This window comes from Nannobrachium achirus (assembly GCF_963921795.1).
Source record: "Nannobrachium achirus genome assembly, chromosome: 17".
Taxonomy (NCBI): domain Eukaryota; kingdom Metazoa; phylum Chordata; class Actinopteri; order Myctophiformes; family Myctophidae; genus Nannobrachium; species Nannobrachium achirus.
In genome coordinates this window covers 40,746,027-40,773,524 of record NC_137824.1, presented here as the reverse complement: position 1 = coordinate 40,773,524, position 27,498 = coordinate 40,746,027, and the positions used below count along the sequence as shown (strand labels likewise).

The 27,498-nt window shown below is 43.4% G+C and overlaps 2 protein-coding genes across 6 annotated transcripts in view; both read right to left on the bottom strand.

Annotated features, from left to right (window-relative positions):
* The window catches only part of ctbp1l (C-terminal binding protein 1-like), a 30,319-nt gene extending 14,687 nt beyond the window's left edge, over positions 1 to 15,632 (bottom strand). For 2 of the 3 annotated variants that reach the window (XM_080746200.1, XM_080746202.1), the window contains exons 1-5: positions 15,540 to 15,632; positions 12,877 to 12,933; positions 11,480 to 11,655; positions 4,762 to 4,916; positions 1,922 to 2,066 (exon numbers count right to left, since the gene is read on the bottom strand). In XM_080746200.1, coding sequence (XP_080602326.1) covers positions 1,922 to 2,066; positions 4,762 to 4,916; positions 11,480 to 11,537 — 358 coding nt within the window. In that variant the 5' untranslated portion in view covers positions 11,538 to 11,655; positions 12,877 to 12,933; positions 15,540 to 15,632. The remainder of the gene's footprint in view (positions 1 to 1,921; positions 2,067 to 4,761; positions 4,917 to 11,479; positions 11,656 to 12,876; positions 12,934 to 15,539) is intronic. The other variant, XM_080746201.1, reaches the window with a different exon arrangement.
* A 2,103-nt stretch (positions 15,633 to 17,735) lies between these two features.
* Positions 17,736 to 26,603, bottom strand: fam53c (family with sequence similarity 53 member C). Of its 3 annotated transcripts, none has more exons than XM_080746208.1 (5): positions 26,558 to 26,603; positions 24,152 to 24,381; positions 23,615 to 23,675; positions 22,376 to 23,226; positions 17,736 to 20,136 (listed from the first exon to the last, which is right to left on the bottom strand). In XM_080746208.1, exons 2-5 carry the CDS (start codon positions 24,233 to 24,235, stop codon positions 19,888 to 19,890), a joined length of 1,245 nt encoding a protein of 414 aa, XP_080602334.1. In that variant the 5' UTR covers positions 24,236 to 24,381; positions 26,558 to 26,603; the 3' UTR covers positions 17,736 to 19,887. The 3 variants fall into 3 exon arrangements, with proteins under 3 accessions (XP_080602334.1, XP_080602335.1, XP_080602336.1); XM_080746209.1 differs by lacking the exon at positions 26,558 to 26,603 and adding an exon at positions 24,889 to 26,499; XM_080746210.1 differs by lacking the exon at positions 26,558 to 26,603 and adding an exon at positions 24,651 to 24,860.
* Positions 26,604 to 27,498: the final 895 nt, after the last annotated feature.

Sequence of the window (27,498 nt, the reverse complement as noted above, 5' to 3'; positions counted from 1 at the left end):
GACAAGACATTAAACTCAACTATTTACTTGAGTGTATTCTGCTACATGTATTTTTCGCCCATCACCCTTTTATTTTAGGGGGCATGTTTAATAGAAAAGGTCCTTTTGCACATCTACTTAAAGGACAACTTAGTTTTTTTACAACAAGGGTTCATATTTTAGATTGTAATTAAATTAAATAAAAGATGAGTGTTAAAATGTTTTCATTTACTGGCTGGGGGAATGCGTACAAGTGGTTAAATATGTATTTTTAGACACAATAAGCCCATTCCCAAGATGCACCACAATCTTACCACTAGTAGTGTTACTGTAAATAGTAATAAAGAAATAGCTGGTTTATTGTGTCTAAAAATACATATTTAGCCACTTGCACGCATGCTCCCACCCACGGAAATCAAGATCGCTAAACGTGCTAAAACGATAGAACGAAGTAAATAAAAACATTTTAACACTCACCTTTTCATTTCTCTAATTACAATCTAAAATATGAACCCTTGCTGTAAAAAAAAAGCAATGTTGAGGACAGGTACTTAGTAGAGCTGGGATCGGGCCCATTTTTCCAGTTCCTCTCCAAAACGACAGTTTTTTTGTCCGCCCCAAATCGACGTCCGAGCATTAATCATTAAAATGCGTCAGACCCGCACCGAGGCCCGACCATTATGTTTCACCATAGATTTACACTCACTAGCAAACTTGTTCTAATGTGCAGTGCATGCAGCGTGCCTGCTTGTTAAGCCCTTTGCACACAGGCGCGTTTAACCTCACGGATAAAACGGACAATATCATTTTTTTAAAAGAAAACAATGATTCTCTATGACCTCATGCACACCGGCTCCGAATTAGCCGTGCGACGAGTGGCTGCCGCCGTGCGTTTTTTTCTCGATCGAACCCAGTTCGATTCGTGCGTCTTGTCGCATGCGGTAAAAAACTAATCACTCCTTTTATGACAACTTTTTGGATCCGCAGCGCCGATTCCGCACAGCCTTGCACACCAAATCCAATGCGTTTAATTCATGCCGCAAATGAAAAAAACGCAACTGTCCTGTGCAAAGGGCTTAACCCTTAATGTGAATATTAAGCCACACTGTGGCTTTTGAAAGTGTTTAAATAGTAGGCTAAGTCGATTATTAAATAATACAAATAATAACGTGCGCTGGACGTCTGACTGCAGTGACTCGCTGCACACTCATTCTGCAAGTTTCTGCGCCTGGAAAATAGCAGATCTACAAGCTCACAACGCGTCGCGGATGTGAGGCGTATCCCAGCTCTAGTGCGTAGGAGTAATGAACTTGAGACAAAAAAGGGGGAGTCTCGCACACTGTCTTCACTTCAGCAAAAAATTGTTTAATGCCCCCAGGGCAGGAATTTCATGGAGGCCATGAAGGCCATGGCCGCTGTTGCCCCTCAGTTTGGCCTTGTGCCCCTCAAACCAATGGCATGACTTGAGGCCACAGTGGCCTTAATGCCCCAGCTGACTGTACCACTTTCTCCTCTGTCTCTTTCTGGTCAATATGTAGACAGTAGACACCGGTGTCTCTTTCTTGTCATGCAGACACCAGTTTCTTTTTGAGATTCTGAAATCTTAACTACCCCGAGTCCCCATCTTTAAACCAATCCAGTGACTTTGATTGGTGCAGGCTGAGCATGGATCAGATTGTAAATACCATCATTTATCTATTTCACTGCAGATTAGGTTATCATCCCTAACTGTTAAATTCAACAAATTCTTTCAATTGACTGAAATCTTGTTTTATTTGATGGCCTTCCTGCCCTGGCATTTGGCCTTTGTGCCCTCAAAAATGGACAACACCAAAGGCCAAGTGGCCTTGCCCCTAAAACGACGACATTCTAGGCCTGGTCGCCCCCCTTCATCAGGGGGCATATGTTTAAGCTTTTCCCATGTATATTTCTGATGCCTCACCCAGCTCAGCTGCTGCTTTGATGTCTACGTTGTCGAAGCCGGAGCCAATTCGGACGATGACTCGCAGGCCTTTGAACTTGTCCAAGTCGTCCCTGGACAGAGTGATGGTGTGGTATAGGAGAGCCCCCACGGCCTCATTCAGCACCTACACACATTATACATGCTTTTAATTCAATCTGCAAAGCTTTAGCAGAACATTCAGAATATTACAGTGGTTTAACATAACACATAATAGTAGTTAGTAGAGATAAAAGTCAACACAGCCTGGATACTCCTTCCCGCACTACATTTGTGTGTGTGTGCGTGTGTGTGCGTGTGCGTGTGTGTGTGTGGTGTGTGTGTGCTGTGTGTGTGTGTGTGTGTGTGTGTGTGTTTTCTGGTGGGCCTATATTTAGTTAAGCTACAAAAAAATGGTTAACAGGCATTGAGTCATGGTGGACAGTGAGATCCAACGTATTTTAGGAAGTAAGAAACCTCTGTACACAAAAGAGAAGTAAAACTAGACAGGGTCTAGTAATGGTGTGGCTTCCTTGTGAAGCTGACATCCTTGGCCTTGGTCAAATCACACCTACAGTTCACATCCTGGGAATCATGCCGCAAACAAACAAACAGGTTCTCTAGGGGCCCGTTTCACGAAACCTAGAATGTGGATTAAGCCTGGATTTATCAGCTATCCTGGTTTAAATTATCCAAGAATGGCCTTGAATAGGTTTCATGAAAGCCGAGTTATCTCGGCCGATTAACCTAGCCCAGGTTTCTCAAACTTTTCATCTCACAACCCCATATTATTAGCGAACTTCTTTGGCGTTCGTTTAACTCCGCGAGCCGCGAGGGTACAGATTGATGGAACCAAATGGAACCATGGACTCCATGTAACCTATTGTACGTACCTTGCTCTCGGAGAAACAAAAACACCCACAGTGGCTCTTTTAAGCTGCCCGCTCACATTGAATATAATTCTTCTGCAGTGTGTGTCTTGTGTTTCTGCTTGGAGGCAGAGTGTGTAGTCAAGTCGCCGTCCTCTTCATGTTGGTCACATCATTAACTCTATGATTGGTGGCGACGACCGCACTTTTTTCTCAACCGTTTCTAGATAAAAAACGTATTTTTTGGTTGCCAATATGTGACCCCAAGGGCACCTTCCCGTGACCCCACTTTGGGTCACGACCCATAGTTTGAGAACCGCTGGCCTAGCCAATTAACCTGGATATGTATAGCCTTCCTTGACTCGATTTCATGAAAGCAATTCCACATTAGTTACCATGGAAGTTTTGCTCCTAAGTTGGCCTGCTCCAGACCAGGCTAACAGCCAAGCTTCATTAATCCAGTGCCTTGTTCTTCAAGTTTTGTGAAATAGCTGTTAGTCCAATGACTCCAATCATAAACCAATGATTTTTTTCCACAGTTAATTCAACACCTGTTTCTGTTTGTATATGGACACATTTGAATTACCCTAACATTAAAATAAAAGAACACCATTCTGGTCTTTGGTTCCATAATCGGTCACGAATCACGATCAAGGAAGAATTAACTTCATGGGCTTTTAAAGGAATAGCCTGGCTTGGCGCTAGTTGAACGGAATAAACCAGGCTGTACGGCGCAGACTTTGTCAAACCTGGATTTGGCTTAAATCCTGGCATTTAATTCTGCTTTGGTGAAACAGGCCCCTGTTTTTTTCCCGCCAGGCTGAAGGCAAGAGGGAGATTACAGTATGTTTTTGCACGTGTTTTGTGGGAACACGGGCAAATTGAAAAAGGTAGCACATCCAAAGTGCGAATGGAATGGAAGGCAAAGTACTCACATTTCCACTTTTTTTGTACTGGCAGTGATAACTGATAATTAAAAAAAAGTGGTTAATTGATGTGTTATGACCCTATAGGGTCATATAGTTATATTTTGTGTTCACATGTATTTTTCCCCTCATTGGTGTGTGTGACTGAGTGGTGCTGATTGTGTGAGTGGCCGATTGACAACCAGATGGGGTGAATGGTGACTGAGTGTGACTGAAGGTGAGTGGTTGACTACCAGGTGGATGCTGCATGGTGATTGGCTCCTGAACCAGGTGGTGATCTATAAAGATGGCTGCCACCAGCAGTCTGATGTCTTTCTCCTAACCAGCCTCCAAATGCCAGCCTGTTGTCTTTTAGCATTGTGTTTTGTTAGAGTTCTGTATGTAGGGGTGGGTGACCCCCTTGTTATTAGAAAAGGTTTTGTATCTAGGATTTTATGATCCCACCCTGAGGTAACATGTGACTTTTATCTATAATAAATCCTTAAGTTTGAGGATTTCATACCTGTGTGGCCTGGCTGTTTGGGGACTGGGAAGGAGGGAGTCCATTTTTGTTACGTTACACCTAGGGACCCCTAGCCTGGGGCGTAACAGATGTGTGCCAATTTGGCACACATCAATAAACCAATGCTTGAGCGTTTTGACTAAGACCCTTCATCAGATCATAAAACATTAAACTACTTGCAGAATCAGTACCAATCAGTGGCAGTTCTTACAGTATGCAAGCTGCTAGTAAGCAAAGTAAGTACCATGACACTTGTTTTCACGTATATTGTTATGTTTAAATCTTTTAAGTAAAACAATTTTATAATGGAATTGAAAGGCAGTCGGATCAGGATGAAACCATGCCCAAATATCTGCAGAGTCGTGCATCATCCAATTGTCAGATGTCACAGACTCGGCCAAATATGAAGTTCCAACCAGCTTGGCAGAGATACAGTATGCGCGCACTGAGCGTGACTCAGTAGTTACTATGCACATCTGAGCGAAAACGAGATTTTAAATTTGAAATGAATTTTCATTGCAAAACGTTACTTTGTGCGACTTTTACCTTCTCGTGAATCTCCTGTGTGGACTGGGCATCGCAGAAGGCCACCGTGGCTACGTCTTTGAGGATGGGCATCTCCACAGTGCAGTCACGGCCGTCCAGCAGGGCCACCAGCGGTCGCGGGTGCATCGGCCCATTCAGGATGGGAGGGCGAATGCCTGGGGCGGAGAGGAACAACCACCTTAGTGCACTGGTTCCCAAACAATGGGTCGGGACCCATTTGTGGTTCACGGACCAATAATTATGGGTCACGAGTCACAACTTCAGTACAAACACAAAACACATCTAAGAAATTCCAGATCTACCTACGTACAACCGAGTTGTGCGGTTGTAGATCTGCTGTTTTCACTAGTTTAGGTCCCGGTCAAAAGTAAATCTCTCTTTTGGGTCTCTCAACCTGAAAAGTTTCGGAACCACTGCCTTAGTGGTTAAACTACTTTCAACCTGGCATGTCCCTATTCTGGCTGAAAATTTTCCAAACAAACCACCTCCCAAGATTTTCAAAAATAGTGAAAAACAGCTCATGTTGTGATGCCAGTTGTTGTGAAGCTTGCCTTTTTCGTGTGACACCATCTCACCACAAACCTAAAATATGGCTTAAGCGGCTAGAGCCGTGTATGAAACTAAAATAGTGAAATAGTCACCGATTAGGACTAGGACTAAAACATATTTTTTAACCCATTTAGGCCTAGAATTATTGAATGCTTTAACCAGTGAAAAATAGCAGATATACAAGCTCACAGCGCGGCACCGAGTGCCGCGCTGCGAGCTTGTAGATCTGCTATTTTTGAAAAAGTCGTGAAAATGTGTGCAAAGGTTTGAGAACCACTGACATAGTAGTCTCTCAAGAACAGACTAACTGAGCTCCAGTTAATTGAAAAGGACTTTTTCTTTGACGATGGCTGGCCAGATTTCTGACATAGAAAAATAGGTTTCTTCAAAAAGAATTAGAAGGATTAAAAAGACACTTATAGAATCGGGTCAAAATTCTCATTTTCACGATTTAAAAAAATAGCAGATCTACAAGCTCGCAGCGCGGCACTCGGTGCCGCGCTGTGAGCTTGTATATCTGCTATTTTTCAATAGATAAAGCATAAAATAATGAAAAAAAATGGGTTAAATAAAGAACATCAGTGTTTCATTTTGGTATGTGACAGCACCGCTTCACAATACTTCCTATATAAAGCTAACAACCACTCATATTGTGCTTGTTTGTGACTCAACAATCTGTGCTCTCTGTTTGTCTGGACCACCAAAGGCTAAATGAGTCTACATCACTCATCCCAGGGGGAAAAAAATCCCCTTCTGCACTCAGCACTGAGGTCCTATACCACATAGGGGTGAGCGATATGGAAAAATACAATATCACGATATTCTCCCAAGCTGTATCACGATACACAATGTTATCACGATTCTTTTTCATGTTGGTTTTTATGGTTATTCTTCAATTAACTTAACAGTACAACCACCTAGATACAGTACAAGATAACAAAAACTAAAAGAAGAGGAGTAACAGACCATCTAGACCAGTGGTCCTCAATGTGGGTTCCAGGGACTCTATGGCCGGATTTACACTGCAGTCAAATCCAGCCCAAATCCAATTTTCTCAAATCTGATCTTTTGGCCCGACTTTTCACAGTGCATTTGCAAGAGACACAGATCTGATCTGTGCATTCTGACTGATTTTAACAGCGTCAGCCCAAAGCTGCCCTGCGGCAACATAATATCTGCTTTGGTTACCGTGGTAACGATGTAGGCGTCATGACGTTACGTCACTACGTCGACGCTAGTTGATTACGTTCAGGAAAAGCGACATAATAGACCATAGTAAACACATGTTACAATATTGTTTTTCTCTCTTCTTTTCTTTACTCTACTGTTTCGCTCTTCTCTCTGGTTTTATCTATTTAGCTCACATGTTTTCTCTCTTCTCTCTTGTTTTTCTCATTTGCTCAGTGCGCTGTAATCAAATAGTAAATACTCGCGCTCTGTAATGACGTTGTTACAGTGGAGCTCTGCACGCTCGGGTCGCGCAGCAAGTGACGTTTGGCAGTTTGATGTGACTTGCATGTGACTCGCGTATAACTCAATGGGGTGGATGTGGTTACTGCTTTCAGACTGAGACAGATGTCCTCAGATCCGATATGGATCGGATTTGAAACCACCTCTGGATGTGGTTTTTCAAAATCGGATTTCATGTGACCTGCATGTGACCTATCTGGATTTAGACTATTTCAAAGAAATCGGATTCCACTTTTGATGTGACTCGGATCTGATTCAGGCTAGATTTCAGCGGCAGTGTAAAGCCGGCCTATGGGTTCCTTTTGGGAGGACTAAATTGATCCTTACAAGTATGTAACTCTGACAGTATAGAAATGAAACCAAATGGACCCTTAATACATTTGTATACTGTCAGAGTTAAGGGGAGACCTTGACATTTTAAAGTTTGATAACTACTGATTTAGAAGAAATGCAAGTTTAAATTAATTCTGCAATGAATCTGTATTAACAATTCAACAGGATTTTTATAAGGCTCCCTCATTGTATCACAATATATACGATACCTCTGAAAAGGCATATCATGGAGACATTATATGGTCTCAACAATATTTATCAGCATGTCGCCCACCCCTAATACCACACTCGATATAATAACTTGGACAGAGGCTTCCGACCCGGTATCCAGCAGTAGCCTCAGGGAGCTGCTTGAACTGTGCGTGCGTGTGTGTATCTCTACCTGCAGGTAGGGATGGGACGATATGAAAATATCATATCACGATTATTGTGACCAAAGAAATCGCGATTTACGATATTATCGCAATAATCAAAATCCATTATCCTGGGGCGGAACATTTCCCAAAAAATATCCGATCTACAAGCTCACAACGTGTCGCAACGCGACGTGTTGTGAGCTTGTAGATCGGCTATTTTTTGGCAAAGACATTTGATAGAGTGAAAAAAAGACTATCAAGTATGTATATTATGAGTACCAATTATAGAGGGTTTAAGTGGTACCAGATATGCAGCTCGGCAAATAAAAGGTGAATTGATCCCAGTGCATGACTGAGGACGATACCACGATACATTAAATCTCCACGATACGATTATCGTGAGTGTTTTTTATCACGATAAACGATAATATCGCTTATCGTCCCATCCCTACCTGCAGGTGTATGTCTGTACACCTGCATGTGAGTGTTCTATGGTTACATGAAGTCTAACGTGTAACTGAATCTATAATGGGCATCAGAACACCCTCCATCAACTCTTCCACCGTGCTCCTTTCAGGAAGTGACATAGCCGTGCTATCCACTGCCAGGCACGTATTGATCCATCCAGTCCTACGCTCATGTACTCAAAAAAGGCTCTTCATATCTGGGCTGCTGTGGTGGTTGTTGTAAGCTCTGGTCGATCAACCAGAGAGACATAAGAAGAAGACTCTCAGCCAATACTTATGAGCCGCGCTGGAGTGCAGAAAGGGGGTGGGGTAGGAGAGGTGGTAGAGTGTTACAGCTGGGGGAGGGGTGGAGAAAAAAACGTGGGGTCTCAGAGAGGTGGCGGTGCTGCTGCAGCGGGGCTCATGTGGGGTTCTGAGTCATGACCTAAATTCATCCGTCTTTAAATATTAGAACGGGTACACATTATTGTGTATCATTATTTTATGCTTTAGCTATTGAAAAATAGCATATATACAAGCTCACAGCGCTGCGAGCTTGTAGATCTGCTATTTTTGAAAAACCGTGAAAATTAGACCCGATTCTATAAGTCTTTTGAATCCTTCTAAGATTTTTTGAAAAACCTATTTCTATGTCAGCAATCTGGCCAGCCATCGTCAAAGAAAAGGTCCTTTTCACTTAAATGGAGCTCAGTTAGTCTGTTCTTGAGAGACTACTATGTCAGTGGTGCTCAAACCTTTTCATGTGAAGGACCCCCAAAATGATATTTATTTGGCCATGGACCCCCATCTCAAAATATTTAGTTCCAGGGATCACCCAGAAGCAAAATTTGAGTTACAAACGTTCGCTTTGAAAATACATAAAGATTTGCACAAATTTTCACGACTTTTCAAAAATAGCAGATCTACAAGCTCGCAGCGCGGCACTCTGTGCCACGCTGTGAGCTTGTATATCTGCTATTTTTCACTGGTTAAAGCATTCAATAATTCTAGGCCTAAATGGGTTAAGGAGCAGACACACAATTATGTGCATTTGTATTTTGGCATTTACGCCTGCTAAAATAGAAATATCACGATATACAGCACATGTGCACAGAATCCTCGTGCCATTATGGCTTTATAGTTATGAATATGAATAAATGCCACAGCTAAAAAAAGGTCTAAGACGTTAAGGTAAATGTAAGTCTGCACACCGTGCTGCAGACTGCAGATAAATCCATTTTACACCTTTTCTTTCTTTTTGCTTTGGACTTCTCACCCACAAATCATGGGGAGTATTTTAAAAAGAAAAATCCCACAACACAAACGCACATACAAACAGTGCCTTCCCCCATGACAGGTGTGTGTCCCAGCATGGGGGTGTGTGGATCTGGAACATTTACTTGGACAGAGGGCAGGAGGTAATGGTGAGACGGGAGCTCCTAGCAGGGTGGAAAACAAATATTTGTGAACACTTCCTCTGACGTCGGAGCATTTCCCAATCCCAACAACACACGCAAATCCTACGGTACAGCTATGTATCCTCCTCACGCAAAAAAAAACGCACACATTTGGCGCACGCCATTTAACCACAGCCTGACTCATATCTGGACATGGTGAAGGCACGGATCTAGCCGTGGAAGGTTTGGCAGGGTTAACAGGCTACTGTAAGCCACTGGAACCACTGAGGCTTGCTGGAGTAACCGTTATTACGCGTGTAAAACCGAAAGGGAATGATAACACAATATGCAAACAGGACTAACCGTTGATGAAAAGGGAAAAACAAAAGCTCTTTGGAAATATACTACGAGTAGAAACACACACACACACAGAGACTGAGTAATCTGAGTAAAGGACACTGGCGTACTCGAGGCCCACGACGAGCAAGCATGGCCGCACACAATGCAATTCATTCAGTGCTTCATTCATTCTCCCTCCCTCGGCCTTTCTTTCCCCTCCCTCCTCCTTTCTCTCCCCCTCTGGCCGCGTTGGAGGAGTGTGTGTGTGTGTGTGTGTGTGTGTGTGTGTGTGTGTGTGTGTGTGTGTGTGTGTGTACGTGCGTGTGTGCGGGAGAGAGAGAGAAAGAGCAAAGAGGGAGAGGTGAGGGGGAGGGGCAGGGCTGATGATAATGCACCAAGCAGCGGTACTCCACCCAGACACAAACACACACACACACAGAGAGAGAGAGCCAAGTACCCAACCGCGAATACACTGATTCATTCCCTATGTAACCGTCCGTTACGACAAAAAGATACACGCCAAGCAATATGGGGGAAAACAACGAAAAAAATGAAAGGAAACGGCACACACACACACAACCACACCCAAAGCTCCATATCTCCCCGGCAGTTCACAAGCATGGCTTCAAAAACATTTAAAGACAAACACAAGCACCGGGCCTAACCTTGCATTATGAAGTCTGTCAGCCTGTCTTCCTCTCTCACTCTCTCTCACTCTCGCCTTGCTCTCCCCTCTATCGTCCTCTCTTTTTTCTCCCTCTCTCTGTCAGACTGTTCTTGGCTGGCTGGATCCCAGCTGTCATCCACACCCAGCCCCTCCCCCACAGCCAGCCTCCAATCACAGGCGGCTCCATTGAGGGCCAGCCAACCAGCAGTAACCTCATTAGCATAGCTAGGCTGCGGCTGAGGGCGGTTTGGCTGTTGTCGATTTTTAAAGAGACAGCTGGCCCGTTTCCCTGTGGCCGCGGCCACGACCCTTCACCTCGTCCTCTCCCTCTCACCCGTCTCCAGGGACTCTCCCAGACGGTTCCCTCCATTTTAGTTCTCCATTATCTCTGATCTACATCGTATACTCTCCTCCACACAAATTATTGTTGCGCCCCCCCCCCCCCCCCCCCCCCCCCCAAGAAAGACGCTTCTTAATTGTGCCATCCATGATACGACTTGCTTGCTGTCCTAGTTAACAACAGTTCTCTCTGGTATTCCTAGGTCCGATCAATAAAAAAGTCATCCTCTAAGCCTTTCAGCATCTCACCAATCAAGATAAGATAAGTAGAAAAGAAAGAAATCCTAAACACCTATTGCACCTTTGCAATTCTTTCCTCAGTGAAAATGCACTCCCTCAATCCTTACACAGACAGAAAGGAAGGAAATGCGATAAGATTCAGGACCCTTTTCACCAATCACATCACAATGATGTTTGTCCAGGCAGGTACAGAACAATGTACTCAAGTATCACTGCAATGTATTCTTTTATCAAGCCAAATGAAAGACATGGGCCCTTCAAAACACTAAATCTCAAAACCCTAGTCAGTATGCAGACAACATAAAAATAACAATAATAACAAACATATCAGCACCATTTAAATCAGACGAATTGTGTTCCACACCCAATTTCAAAGCATAGAAATTGAGTCTGGCTTTGAATATGACTGTGGTTAACCACATGAAGCCGCAGTTATTGTGAAATTCTGCATGGTTTCAAAATGTATATCACTTTAAATTACATGCATATCAAATGTAATTTGAATTACTTTTTTGTATCTCAATTATTAAATGTAATACCCTAGACTTAAAACATATTCTGTGCGTGTGTTTTAAATCTCACCTTCACAGATGCGGTCCAATCTCGCCCGCTTGACTTTGTGTTTGTCCATCAGAGCCATAGACCAATCAGTCTTAACCCGGGACAGAGCAAGAAAAAAAAAAAAAACTAAAAACAGAATCAAGTAGTAGGGAGTTCCTTCAATAACACACCACAAGGAAATATCCCCCCGTCAGCACCTAAAAGAGATGGAGATATAAATTCTATTTACCAACATGAAATGTCAGGGCAACTGAGCAAATCGTTTTGTTTTTTTTAACACTTCCAGTGCCAATTACGTCCAGGAACGTGATAGGAATTACGGCGCCACGGCCCCTTTATCACGTCCAGGGACATGTTACCTGGTTGCCATGGTTACCAGGTAAACAGGTGCTGCGGCGGCCGCTGGCGAGCAAATAAACGTCATATCCCTAGAGATGTTACCGATCAATCGGCAATGGATCGGATCGGGCCGATCAAAGCGTGATCGGCGATAATCAGTGGTTTAGATCAAAAGGTAAATTCACCGATCCGATCCGATCGGTGCATCCGATCAACCAGCCGTTCAGTATGCCCACTTGAGGCCATTTTGGGGTATTGATTTCCACAGTGTTGAAGGAATAATTAGTTACTGCTATGATAATAAATACATAGTAATGCTGGTAAATAACTATAAGGCAAATATATAAATGAATTCATGAGTGAATTAATTAAAGTTAAAACATTAACATTTAGAAAATATAAATAATATATAAATAATAACTTGATCGGATCGGTGATTGATCGGTATCGGGTGATCAAACTTTTGTGATCGGTGCTCGGTGATCGGTTCCAAAAAACCTGATCGGACCATCCCTCATGATATCCCATGATGCAACTCGGCCGCAACTGAGGAAGCGTGTAATATCCATAGGCTCCTATTCATTGCTGCTGCAAAGAAACAGCTTTATCTCGGAATCTACTTCCAAAAACGCTTCGATCGCTGAGAACTTTTTTTTTTCACAACGACACTGGGCAGTCGGCCACGGTTAGAATTTTTAATTTCCGTGTTAAAGTAAACATACTGATCGCCATTACAACATTGTGAATTTCCACAACATGGACACAACCGTGGCTTCCGTGGCTCTTCAAAATAAAGCGCAGTGAATGGCGGCACGCTGTACTAGCCAAATAATAACAAACATAATGGCATCCCAATGTATGAAAACTGAAAATTGTGCATGGAAATAATTAGCAACTACTTTATTTGAGCAGTTTACACCGGTATATGTAAATGTCAATCTAACATATTCAAGTAGAAGATAAACCAACAGTCAATTATCCCCCCTAAAAAAAGAAGGAAAAAAAAGAAAAACACTGCACACAAGACAGATGACATCTATATTACTTTTTGTGAAGTGCATCCATAATATCAGACTCACCAGCAGAACAATTCTGTTTGGACCTTTCCACCAATCAGGTTGAGAAAGTGATCTGTCCTGTAGAAAAAGAAAACAAAGTAAGCCGTTTTGGAATTATAATTTGGTAATATTGCCATCACAACAACATAGGCTCACACACATGACATTCGTTTTTGACCTTTGACATTTAAACAAGGGCTGGGCAAAATCTGACATTGCTATATTTTGGAACAATGGGGGAATGGATAGTACTTTCAACAAATATTTTATTTGAATAAATCATCATCAGTAATGCATGTATACAGTAATTAAGTGTATTACTAGGCACATAATAGAACAGCTAGTACATTCAGGTTAAGTTGAAGTTCAAAAAATTACATCCCTTTACTGTAATGTAGACTCAAGGCTTTACCGATTTATCACCAGTAAAAGACATGGGCCACATGATATCCGAAATCCCAGACGGTATCTAGTCTCATCACAATATCAATATATTACCCGGCCCTACTTAAAACAAGTTGTGCAACATACGTTTACACAAGTCTGCTCATGAAGTGCAATTCATAACATAAGCATATAGTCAGGGTACAGGTACATTGTAATTAGGGTGCAAAAATACCAAAACAGAACTGGTGTACCAAACCGAATGACCCTGTACCGAACAGAATGGCCCATAGCCATGAACCAAATGTATTTTCTCCTTTTTTCTTTTTACATAGTTGAACTAAAATAACCGAGTTTCACACCAACATATTAGCTGGTGCACCACCACCACTCCACATTAAGGGGAGCGTTGGGGAAGAGGAGCTCTTCTTTTTCTTACCTCTATGTCCTTAATAAATAGTGAACAGTGACATAGCTTCTACTGTGCTTTTTATTATCCACTTTGAACGCAATATGCAATGAAAGAGTTCACATTTGTTGTATTTTCAAATAGCCCATGTATAGGCTAAAGGTTTACAGTGAGGGGTTAATCAGATGTTTTTGCCATATTAACCATTCTGCTAGGGACCCCCTGGAACCCACTCAAGGACCCCTGGGGTCCACAGACCCCAATTTGAGAACGACTACCCGAGAGGTTGGGTATTGTTCAAAGTTTAAAAAAAATCACACCCAATGTGAAGTGAGCGGTGGTCGTGCTTGCATAACGTCTTCAGACTAGGATTTGAGTCTAGGATGTACAGGCTATGCTACACACACGTTTTGCCAGGAAAAAGGCTACAGACACACGCACAGCCACTCTATGGAGCGGTTTACCACCGCTCAAAAATAAATAAATAATAATAAATAATGAAATCAAGGACATTTCTGAGGTGTTTTTTCATCGAAAACGTAGCGAACCGCCACACCAAAATATCGAAATGAACCCAACCCAACCATAGATTTTGTGAACCTTAACTGGAATGTGTCTGAATTGTTTTTTTTTTTTTCATTCAAATTCACTTTTTAATGTACCGAAACTGAACCAAAACCGTGAGCCAAAAACCAAGGTTTCGAGACTAACCATGGGCCAACTCAGTGGTTCTCAAAGTGAATTCCAGGGACTCTGTGGGTTCCTTTAGGAGGGTCAAAATGGAACCATACAAGTCTGTAACTCTGACAGTGTACAAATGGAACCAAATCCATTTGGTTCCATTTGTACACTGTCAGAGTTAAGGGGAGACCTTGAAATTTAAAAGTTTGAGAAACACTGGGCTAACTGAACCGTTGCACCCCTAATTGTAATGTACACATAGTTTTACAACTCCACTAATGACGTCATGAGTAGTCTCCCCCTTTCAGATAAAAATGACGTATAAATTAACCAGAACGCCGCCCTATTGGTGTTGATATGCACGTTGTTATAATGTTACAACTTAAATAAACGATAACATCAGACACAGTACTGCAACATCTCATTCGCGTGCATTGCTAATAATGCACGCGAATTAAGACTTTAACGCTGAATTCAGTTCCCATCCTCAGTCCGTTAGCTTGCGGCTAGTTACCGTTAGCTACAAAACTTGCTAATGCTAACCCCTTCTTTTAGCCGTTTAAAAACATGTTACACATGTGTACACATATGTATACCTCAAATAAATATTCCTCATTTACACAACGGCAGCCGTAGCATCGTTTCAAATCGAGGCTCGACTCGCATTACTTCATTATTAAAACTATTACTGCGGGCTAACGTAACTTCTAACTTGTTTTAACTTCCCAAGCTAGCGTTGGCGACGCTAACGCAGCTCATGTAGCCGCGGTGCAGCGACACAAACACGCCTCAACAACTCGCCTAAAAGTCGAGCAAGTAAACAACAACAACATCAGCCGCAGCAAGCACCGCCAGCACCTTCTGGTCACGTTTTAATGGAGTTTCCAACGCGCCGTAGCGGAGTTGCTAACGAGTTAGCACAGCGTCGTTAAGCTTCATGTATATTCCGTTAGTACGGCGGTGTCGAAAGAGCAGATCTACAATGCGTCGCGGTGTCGCTCGGCGACGCGGGCGATGCCTTGTGGATCGGCTATTTGAGCCAGCAGCGACACCCTCGTGAGCTCGTTTAGTTCACAACACTACAAGAGAAGACGTGGATCGATCAGTGTGATCGGCGTGTTTACTGGTGCTTCGATCCCTGGTGCGTGGATGAATGAGCGATCGCATCGTGCGAGCAAGGAGATGAAGTGGTGGATTTGTTGTTATTTACCCCCAGAAGTTCCAACTGTGTCTCAGTGTTGCCGCTGTTGCTGGTGGAACAGTGTGCGTGGGTCGGTGGTTCCCTCTCTTCTCCCGATCGCCATGAAATCAGAAAAAAGAGAGGAGGAAGTGTCTTGTTCACGCCACAGGGGGTCAAGAGAGCGGAGAGCGAAGTATCAGATCAGATCTGGAAGGAGCGCCCACTCACGGTTCCACGACGGAATGACACACGCGGTCCATGCGATCAATTATACAACAGCAGCGCACTGGGTATCATTTAAATCTAGCAGTGCAGTTAAATTAGCACTACTGCACCGTCTCATCAAACAAAGAAATCAGCTGAGTTAAAAGTGGTTAAAACACACACCAAACAAGCAAAGTTTGCAAGATAAAATAAATTGCCCTTAATATTCCTAGACCTTTTAAATATACTTCTGTTGCAAAAATCCGGAACAAATAACGAAGGAAAGTGTGTGTGTGTGTGTGTGTGTGTGTGTGTGTGTGTGTGTGTGTGTGTGTGTGTGTGTGTGTGTGTACACAGTACAAATACACACACACACACACACACACACACATATACTAGTAAGACGCCTGCAGGGCGACATGAGACCTTGCCCTTGGCCACCTGGCCAGTGATGTATATCGGACCAGTTACCCATATATGGAGATCCATTACTGTTTATAGTACATCCCATTTATGCCCATATATGTCTGAACCAGACATAGCCCCATATAGAACCTCACCCGTCGCTGCGTCCTGTTGTGCTCCGAGATGCGGTCCTAGAAAGGTGGCCACCGGAATCTTGCGACAGCCTCCACATCACCGTTGGAAAACACACAAAACGAAATTTTGTCCAAAAAGTAACGGCAGTTCCGAGCTCCCAGGTTGTGAAAACCTAACAGCGGTACATAAAACTTGAACCGCGGCATGAAACAACCCCTTAAAATCGCTAGTTTTGTCAGCCGGTAATGTTTACAAGCCTGGAAGTTGCAGCCGGAATGGCAGCATTAGCGCCCTCTCTGGTCGAACGTAGCCCCAACCGTCGCTGCATTCGAACAGACATTCGACCAGAGAGGGCGCTAATGCTGCCATTCCGGCTGCAACTTCCAGGCTTGTAAACATTACCGGCTGACAAAACTAGCGATTTTAAGGGGTTGTTTCATGCCGCGGTTCAAGTTTTATGTACCGCTGTTAGGTTTTCACAACCTGGGAGCTCGGAACTGCCGTTACTTTTTGGACAAAATTTCGTTTTGTGTGTTTTCCAACTGTGATGTGGAGGCTGTCGCAAGATTCCGGTGGCCACCTTTCTAGGACCTCATCTCGGAGCACAACAGGACGCAGCGACGGGTGAGGTTCTATATGGGGCTAAACCAGACACAGATATATGGGCTGTCTACCCCAATTTACAGTATGGGCATTCCCATATGAAGTCCTGTTAGATATATTGATGACATCAGGGATCTCCAAATATGGGCCTAAAAGGGATTCTGTTAGAGTGGTTCCCATGACATCACAACATATGTTATGCCCATACATGGATATCCCTATCTGAACCAGCCACACAGATAAGGGCCATGTCTTGGACACCTGGCCAGTGATATTTATCGATGACATCAGGCATCTTCATATACGGGCATACAAGGGTTTCTGGGGAATATCCATTATGGGCACACACACACACACACACACACACACACACACACACACACACACACACACACACACACACACACACACACACACACACACACACACACACACACACACACACACACACACACACACACACACACACACACACACACACACACACACACACACACACACACACACACACACACACACACACACACACACACACACACACACACACACACACACACACACACACACACACACACACACACACACACACACACACACACACACACACACACAGTGTTTTTCATATATTTTCAGAAATTGTCCTTAAATAGTCAGAGTTTAAAATACAATTTAAAGCATTCAATTCCTACATTAAAGTTACCAGAATTGTTTTGATTCAATTAATATATCCAACTTAAATGCCCAAGTCAAACACTAGGTGTCACCAATCAATTATCACAAACAGTAGCAAAGTTCATTCCTAATCTTCCAAAAAAAAGTACCCGATTTAAATAAAAGACATAAGACATTTTTGAAAAACAGAACAAAAAACCCCACATTCTATTAAACTTTATTTTATTACACAAATTGTGTAAGAACTTCTCCATCTGAAAACACATTAAAAATCATTTCCGAAAGGCCACCAATCCTCTGCAAGTCTCCATCACTACTGGCTTTTTTTTCTCCTCTTTTTTTAAAATCACACATACACTCACACGCAACATGTGTAACCACTGTACAGTACATTATTACATTGTGCCCTATTGGAGCCAACTGCAGCATTGATTTAGTAAATCAATTGTCCATTATAGTGCATGTGTGACCCGTTCATTAGCGTCTGAATCAGCAAATGATTCCTTGGAAGGAAAAATTGTCTGGCTGAGAAAGGTGAAGACTAAACATCAGGAACCCATTGTACTTCAAGCTTAAGGCATGATCAAGTCAATATATCATCCACAATATTATATAACTAGTCTTTGACAATAGATGCATGGATGTTCAAGCAAAGAAGAGTCTCCCACACCAAAGAAAATATGAACACCACCATTGTATGATTGGTGATGCTTATAAATGAATCATTACTGATGTTGGAGGTGTTCAAACTGGGTGTATAGAAGCTCTCCTATGGCAACATGAAGGGGTCTTTTCAGGAACTGCTATGACATTCTGGAATGTATTTTTTCACAGGTGCGTCTTGACAAGCAATCTAATTTACGATCATTGAAAAGTGCCATATAATATACCCTTGGAATAATGCTATCCTGCTTTCAATGACATGAGAGCATTTACATGCTGATTGATTCATATTCTGATATTTCAGTTATCTTAAGGATGTATGTATGTATTATGTAAAGGTGAATTTGGAAGAAAAAAAAAGAAATCACACCTGTGCGAAGTGAGCACTGCTCACTTTGCATGGTATCAAACACGACACGTGTGGGCAGTGTCCTTGTGTGGGCAGTTCTGTCCGTGACGTCAGTCATCTCCATACACAGAGCTCCGTGCTCAAACAAACAGTACACACAAAGCCTCTCCATACATGGAGTGGTTGGCACCGCTCAAAAAATATGAGAATTTGCAATGGAAAAGAAAAATCTGACACACTTACGCCAACCAGAGTGAGATGCGTTATAATATTCTGAGGCGGATTGGAAGGACTGGAAGGGGGGAGGGCACTCATCTTGTTTCAGCTGAATCAAGAATGATCTCATTTCCTCATTTTACAAGGCAGGTGTGCTTGGAGCTCATCAGGTGCACCCGAGTGAGCCATTAGGTGAAGGGGGTCAGCCCTGTGGGGAAATCTCGCTCTTTCGAACGACCGTCATTTCGACAAAGGAGCGTCGGGAGGGTTAACGACTTAGGGGTTAGGTTTAGGGGAAGGGTTGGGTTTGGGTGTCGAACAGATGACACGTAGTAACAGCGAAACGCTCCCCAGACCCGTTCCCTCAGCTCCATGTTCACCCAGTTCAGGATTGGCGTTGGGGACACAGACAAACTCAAGTGAAAATATCCAATCTACTAGCTCAGATTGTCTTGTGAGGTAGTAGATTAAAAATAGTCTAAATCAGACTTCCAAAACCAATGTGGAATGTTGATTTCCCCCAAATTCACCGCCCCATTTTCCAAATTCACCGCAACATATACAGACATCACAATTTGGATAAACTTAATTTCCAAACGGACAAACGGAAGCTATGCCAATATTAGCTGGGATTCATGTATATACTGTACCTGCCTTAACATGACATTTTTGCTTACTGGAAGGTTTTCTATGGCGATATTTACAATATTCAGAGAGTGATTGTGTATATATTGTGTGTATATATACCTTAGTTTGTGTATGTACTGTGGTATCCAGATGCATAATAATAAATGGCTTATCCTGAACACGTCTTTAACTGCAATTTTGATTATTAGCCAGAATACTGTGTGCATGTGAACGCACTTATTTACTCGTGCAGATTTACCAACGGAGTGTCCGATGGAAGACAATGACATCATTCTTGTGAAATGTTGGGAGTAATGAATTTGCTGAAGTGTTACAAATAACCATCAGCATCGTCTTGTTTTTTGGGGATTATGAAGGGCCCTGATGCATGCCTATAGAGGGGCAACAGGTTCCCAAGGGTTCTGCCAGAAAGGTGTGCGTAGCCTACATGTGGATAACATGGTGAGAAATGCAGTTGATCACACAAGCAGCACCAAGGAGCCATCAATTCTCCTCTATAAGGTTCAAGTCCAGTTCTGTGCAGTCTCTCTCAAAAACTATCTTTTGTCCGTCTATTGTACTCCCCTTTCTTTTAACTTCATCCTCTTCTTCCTCCTCACTTTCACTTAATGGTACGATGCTGCTCCGTCCCAGGAACTCCGCAGGGGAGAAGGCTGATCGCCGCTCTGCCTGGGCAAGCTCCATCATCATGCAGCCACCTATTCCACAGCCCAGGGCTTCACCACTACCAATCTGTAAAGCATAGACAAGTTGCAACCATACTGAATGTCATTTAAAATCAACACTCCAGAAAAAGTAAACAAATTTAATTCTAATATCCCAGACTCAGAAGTAATTATTATGATAAAGGCACTTTGTTATATTGTTTGTGGGCTTGCCCGAGTAAGGGAGTTCTGGGAGGTCAGAAGGGAGCTACAGCAGATTCTACTAGTTAACATTTTGCTAGATCCAAAACTCTTCCTAATTCCTATTAGGACTCTACTCGATTGGCCATAAGATAAAACGTTGCGAGCAAATCTTTCTGGACCTAGGGTTGCTACAAGCCAAAAGGGTAATCGCCCTTTCATGGAAAAAAGCAGAAAAGCCAAGCATCGCTCAGTGGTTTAAGGAACCATCTCTGTGCCTTCCCTTGGAAAGAATCACATATACTCTGAAAAACAAACAAGTTGTTTGAGGAAATATGGGGGAAATTCACTCAGATTATCAAGGGCTATGATCTTTCTCACTTAATGGAGGAACCAGGAGCAGGGTAATAGCACCTTCTGCAGTAATTTGTTCGGCCTTGTGGCATAGGACTCATTGGGTGTGACTGGTATATGTGCTCTTGTTTTAAATATGTATTTAATACTTTTATATGTCGTGCCAGTATGTATGTTTTTTTTTATGTTGTGTCATTTGAGTTATTGTATTGAAGTTTGTATTTTTATTATTTTTTTATTGTCATGTACTTGTTGCTGTGTGTGTCTTTAAAAAAGAAAATAAACATATTGTTTAAAAACACTCTGTGGGCCCATCATGTGACAGACCGGTCACATAGTAAACACATGTTCTTTTACAAAAGGAAAACAAACACCCAAAGGTTTTACGGTTCAAATGTAGCTGTTCTGAAACCGTATTATTTTTTCATGTTGCAACATGGCAGTAGAACAAGATCTGCACAGCCCTTTCCTACGTCATAAACAAAAACAAGGCTGAGGACGGAGGAGGAAAGGTTATGACATCACTAAACAAACCAGGAAGTTACCATGAATGGCAGTGACATTTCTTTTAATAGGCTTAGAAAGCAGCATTCAGGGGAAATATTCAATGGGCATAGCAGACTCCAGTGGCCAAATGCACAGGAATGCAGGGGCCAGCCCAAAAACACACAGTGGGTCAGGGAAGTGGGGTGAAAGTGCCAGTACTAACATCACACCACAGAACCCAGTGCAGGCCAGACTGGTCTGATGGAAACAGGAATGTGAGTGCAGTGCTGCTTCATACAGTATAGGTGGGGTGGGGGTCAGGGAACAAGAGGCCCACTTCGGCTCACTAATGATCTCAACATAAACACACTGGACTGTGGAGACAGTCCACCTTATTGGTGTGTGGGGGGGGGGGGGGGGGGGGGGCGCAGTCAAGCCTCCAGTTGCTTTTTCTTGGCAAAGCAAACTACCAGAAAGCAACCAAATACAGTGTCAACATGTTTCTAATCATTATAATTTGTTTGAAAAGGGAAAATCGATAGTCCGATGTCCCATTAGTCCGACTTGGGGTTAGGTTTAGGCATAGTTTTACAGGTTAGGTTTAGGCATAGTTTTACTGAGGTTCGGGTTAGGTTTAGGCATAGTTTTACTGAGGTTCAGGTTAGGTTTAGTCATAGTTTTACTGAGGATAGGGTTGAGGTTAGGTTTAGGCAGTTTTACTGAGGTTCGGGTTAGGTTTAGGCATAGTTTTACTGAGGATAGGGTTGAGATTAGGTTTAGGCATAGTTTTACTGAGGTTATGGTTAGGTATCGTCGGACTAATTATGGGACGTCAGAACAGTGCTACGCACCCGTTTGAAATATCTGAAATAATAAATACTGTATGTGTACCAAGATAGCCTACAGGCCGTGTGCAGAAGTAAAATCTGTCCAGTGTTTTGCCAGATCAGCTCCGGAGTCCAGACAAACAGACACAAACACACAGAGAAAGCTAGCCTCCTACAGAGCCACAACACAATAACAGATTTATTTCGATATTAAGTAACCAAAAATGTGTAGAATGTAGACATGTAAATACATACAATTTATAAATAAATCAACTCAGGTCAGGAGAACGTCAAGTATAAACTCACTCATGTAATACGAAACATTCCATATGGCAAGACAATCGAGAATATATTTGGTCTTTAAAAAAAAGAAAAAAAGAGACCAAACATTAACAACAATACAAATTAAGACAAATTAAAACAAATAACCACCCCTATTGGTTGCAGCATTATGCTCACCTGAGTCATCTTGCTGAAGTCAAGGCCAGGCCGGGGGCAGGGGAGTATATCTGGGTCATGGCGTCTCTTCAGGCGAGGCTTACGCATGTCACAGGGTTGAGAGTGGCATCGCGGGAGGACCGGGCGCAGTGCGCGTCTGGAGGAAGATGGGGTGCTGCAGGCTGAGGTGGGAGAAGGGGAGGGGGCCAGCGGCTCTGTGGCACAACAGCCGTGGATCAGAGCAGAAACTGGGGAGGGTTGCGGAGGCAGGGGGAGCAGAGACGCCTCCTGGATGTGCACAGGGGAGAGGGAGAAGCGCCTGCGCAGCAGCGAGCGAGATGAGGCCAGAGGAGCCGGGGAGGAGGAGCAGGAGGAGGGTGCTGGAAAGAAGTTGGAGCAGGCCCCCCTCAGCGTGTCACAGGGGTCCCAGGGAAAGCTCCAGGGTAGCGGGGAGTCAGACGACAGTGCCAGGCTAAAGAATGTGGGGCTGGAGGACGAGTGCACGGACGAGGACGTAAGAGAGGAGCTGGGGCCTCGGAGGGGGCCAGAGCAGGCCCCGGACCCCAAACAAGCCACTCCTCCACTTTGACTGCGGCGTTTAACAGGGGTCCACACCTTAGAGGCACAGGGGCGCCAGGTGGAGCGGCAGCGAGATAGATCCTCCGGAACAGACAGGGAGCGGCAGTGACGTTTGGGAGGTGGGGGTGGGGAGCTCTGGGAGGCCAGGTCAGTGACTGAGGTGCTGGGGATTTGAGGTCGGTAGAGACAATCTCCAACTGGGACAGGGGGCCCTAGGGGGTCGAGAGGAGACAGGCCAGTGGAGGAATCCAGGAGATGAGCCCTGGATGATGGGTACATTGCCAAACTGCTCTCTGGGAATGCCAAAAAATAGAAGATTTAAGGACTTTTATTTGTCACATGCTCAATGCTATACATGTATATGCAGTGAAATGTTGGTGTGGCATACTCCGCCAGACTACGCTAATGATGTCCAACAAATGTAGTATAACATACAGTATGCCAGTACAACTAGCAGATAAAAGCCTCAAACACACAAACTGCATTGGACATTGCTATAGTCAATGACTTATTTTCCCTTAGGTTGAGATAGGATATACAGTATAGCTATGAAAATATAGAGATACAGAATATACAGAGGAAACAGAATACCAACAGAACAGAAAATCAAAGAGATATACAGCAGTCAGTATGATGTGAAAGGTTTTATCAAAGGCTCTATGCCCACTACAATTAACTTACCAGGAGTCAATCCATAGGCACTCCAGGAGATAGTAGGGCTGGATCCCACTGCAGGCAAAGACTGAAATGACAAAAGAATGACACAAGTGTGAATCTGGGAAACATTAACCCTGGAATCCATATTTTTGGGGATTAATTGTTAGATAAGATAAGATGACGCGTCACGAGGGGGGGCGGGGGGGGGGGACTCAATTTTAATACAGAAATGCACCGATATTAAAAAGAAAACCAACTTTAATTTGTGTGGCCGGTGTGGCCTGATATATGACTTGTCATTTCTTGTTGACTGCATAGCAAATCTACAAGCTTGTAGGCTATTTTAGAGTGGTGCTATCTGCCTTTGTCTGTATGCATGCATTCATGCATGTATGTCTGTCACGCATTGGCAAAGCTTCGCTGGACACACTTAATGAAATTAACCCATGAAAGGCACTGCTCACTTCACACTGAGTGTGATTTTATTAAGCTTGTACATGGGCTAATTTTAAGTATATTAAATCGCGGTTTAAAAATGAGCCAATTCGAAGTTTTACTCACCACATTCACATTGAAGGAGAAGCCCTTGTGACTGTGCTCCTCTAAACTCTGCTTCCGGAGCTGCTCCGTGATAAGAGTCACCATCTTGGCCCCCGGGAAAGATGAAGGTGAGGAGGAGGAAAGGTACAGGGGTCTGTCAGAATCCTGGCGAGGTTTGTGGTGTCCCCTCCACACCTCAACCAGCCAGACTGACTCGCTCTCTCACAACGCCACGGTCATCTTCAAGTCTCCTGGTAAAGGACAGGAAAGGGAGTAGAAATTGGCAAGTATGAAACGCAAACTTGCTAAACCTACAGTATTGCTCTGGTGGTCTTTCATAGCAGCTACTTTAGACAGGCTAGTGACGAGGTACGAAAGATGTAAAACACATGAATAATAGTCCTATTTGTGATTTTGGTGGTACTTGGAAATTAAATACACCTGCAACTTTAATATGCAGAGAGAGAAAGTGGAATCCTGTAAGCCTTACATGACTTTTGCAGACAACAACTGATCTTACCGCAGATCTTGATTGCTGATCTCCATGCTAACAATGTGCTGTAACACGTTAGCTTGAAGGTCAGGTCTTGTCGGCAAGCGACACTTGTGCAATAGAGTAGAAAGGAAGCTTACAAATGTTGCTATATAAAGGCACAGATTTACGTGCTGCTTTTCACTCTTGATAGGTTTCACTTTCACAAAAGGCAGAAAGCACACAGGTGGCTCAAGGCCCAAGGACAAAGAAACACTCCACATACCATAGCATACATTCGATGAAAATTATGACCATTGCTATCTGATAGAGAAGGGCCATCTCAGATTTTAAGTACGAAGAAGTGAGTCACACAGTAAAAGCTTTGGGGAATGCCACAGCAATGAAAGCCAAGTGGGTCCAATTTACAAGACGTGATAGGAGCCTGGTGCTCCTTGAGGACAGAAGAGAATGAAAGGGGGAAGGAGACTGAGAGGAAGAGGGGGAGGATGGGGGAAGTGTGTGAAAAAAATGAAGGGGGAGTGGGGCTGAAAGCATGCCATAGCTTCTTTGCGAGGGAGACAAAAGAGGGGAAAAAAAGTGGACAACAGGGCTCCAATGGTCTCAAAAATGGCCAGGGTGAAGAGAACCTGTGCGTTCTCTGAAAAAGAAAAGCAGACCACAAGATGTGCAAAAGTGCAAAGACAACAACCCCAACCTAACCCTAACCCCGACAGGCTCAATGGAGACAGTTTCTGACTTTTTTTTTTTAACTGGAAACACGTCACCGTCAGTTGACTTCCAAGCAAGATCTAATAGTAAGTGAAAGTAAGGCACACCCTAGGAAACAAACTTACACTGGCCAAGATAGAACATCCTGACAGTTCATTTCAACCTTTGCACTGCTCAATGGCACACAACTACACCTTTGACACTGAAAGTAAAACTATAAGGGGTGTCCATGGTTAAATTAAATGACAAAGCTTAGACTTAATTAATTCCTATGCTTTAGGCATAGGGGCATTTATTTCCCTCAAACCTTCAGTACTAGAGCCCCTCTGGGACTGGGCCTTTTCCATGTGGCAACCATGTTGCTAGAGTATTAGTGTTACAAGTAGCCTACCACATGAGATTCCACTTGCCTAGCTTTGTCATCATTAGCCTTTTGCTAAACACCATCATAGAGCAGGGACTTTCAAAGACTACAATAAAATACGGTAGTTAGTATCATCACTCAGCCAACAAATGTGTCATCCATTCTAAACCAGCCAAAAGATCTTTGCACATCTGTCAGTCAGCCAGGTGATTTCAACCCTTGTACAATGTGCAGTTTAGCTCATGAACATTGGGTTTGAAACATTGACCTGACCTGACTAGGTAAAAAGCAAGTTAATGCCAAACTACCATTAATGTGACAATCAAGTCAAATGAACCCTATAACTCATTAAACCCAGTGTAATTATAAGTGCTTGCTGAAACAGATTAGCTGACTAACCATTGAGGTTTGCACACAACAAGTTAAAGCTAAAACATAACACTGCAGGTTTATCTTCCATGATCAGATAACTAGCTGGTTAACATATAACATTAGTCATCGCTTCACAAAATAGCAATTGTGTAACATGTCAATCTGCACCAACATTCGCTCTCAAGTGCAGACTAAAACCAGACGCTGGCATACAGCAACATAACATCTGGCCATCATGATGCAGCCTGTGGGAACTGAACTGACCAGCTAGGTGGAGAAGCTAACCCAGCCAGCTAGCCTGCCCAACATAAGGCCTGTTTTACTGCTCACCACCGTGTTGTCATGCTACGCCGTTGCGATAATAACGCATACAGCCACAATATATACACGAGCGGGTCCGTTAGGTTTATGTATAGTCATTCATATCACGGTAACCGTTGTTAGAGATGGTGTTAGCCACTAAGCTAACGGCTAGCTGATGCATTACCTGGCCCTCCCGTGTCTCCTTAGCAACCGCAAAGCTGCACGCGCACAGGAGCCACAGCGGCCTCGCACACTATTTATATCTTCTGGCAGGGGCGTCGCACCAAACTCTGGGCCCTGGGTACATGCTGGGCCCCCCCATGAATGTTCTCCATAGGGGGAGGGGTTTTAACCCATTTAGACTGGGAACGCATTATTACGCGTTATTGTGTGCTTTAACTATTGAAAAATAGCAGATATACAAGCTCACAGTGCGGCTGCGAGCTTGTAGATCTGCTATTTTTGAAAAATCTTGGAATGTTGTGCAAGTCATTGATTATTTCAAATCCTTCTAAGGGTTTTTTTTTTTTTTTTTTTAACCTATGTTGTCAGTGGTTCTCAAACTTTTTCACCTGAAGGACCCCAACTCAAAATATTTAGTTCCAAGGACAGGAGTCACAGGACCCCCCAGAATCAAAATTTGAGTTACAAATATCGATTAAAAATACATTATATTCAATGATTTGCACACGTTTTCATGACTTTTCAAAAATAGCAGATCTACAAGCTCGCAGCGCACTGTGAACTTGTATAGGCCTAGATGCTATTTTTCAATGTATAAAATAATTAAGGCCCCTCCACCATGGGCCCTTGTAACTCAGTCCCACTTTCCCCCCTTGTGACGCCCCTGTCTCCTGGACCGAACCATCGCAGAGGGGCGAGTCGGAGCAAAACACGGCCCCGAAACCCACCAGACCTTATTTGAAACCCCACAATGACCCGCTATAACTGTGCTTGGACGTGTTTTATCGTTATATTGGTGTTCAGTTTGTTGTCAAATGGAAGTTTGGTTTGTATACTTCGTTGCAGAACGTTAACGGCCCCCCTCCCCGGTCCGCTACAAATGGAGAGCACATCCTGGATAAACAACATTAAATAGCTGGGAAATTAAAAGCAACGGACAGG

Bases quoted from the DNA above. Each gene is read 5' to 3' on its own strand.
- fam53c (XM_080746208.1), bottom strand. From the start codon at position 24,235: ATGGTGACTCTTATCACGGAGCAGCTCCGGAAGCAGAGTTTAGAGGAG. The intron at 23,676-24,151 runs GTGAGTAAAACT...TTGTCATTTCAG, and splicing joins TCTCCTTCAATGTGAATGTG to TCTTTGCCTGCAGTGGGATC. The intron at 23,227-23,614 runs GTAAGTTAATTG...TGGCATTCCCAG, and splicing joins TGCCTATGGATTGACTCCTG to AGAGCAGTTTGGCAATGTAC.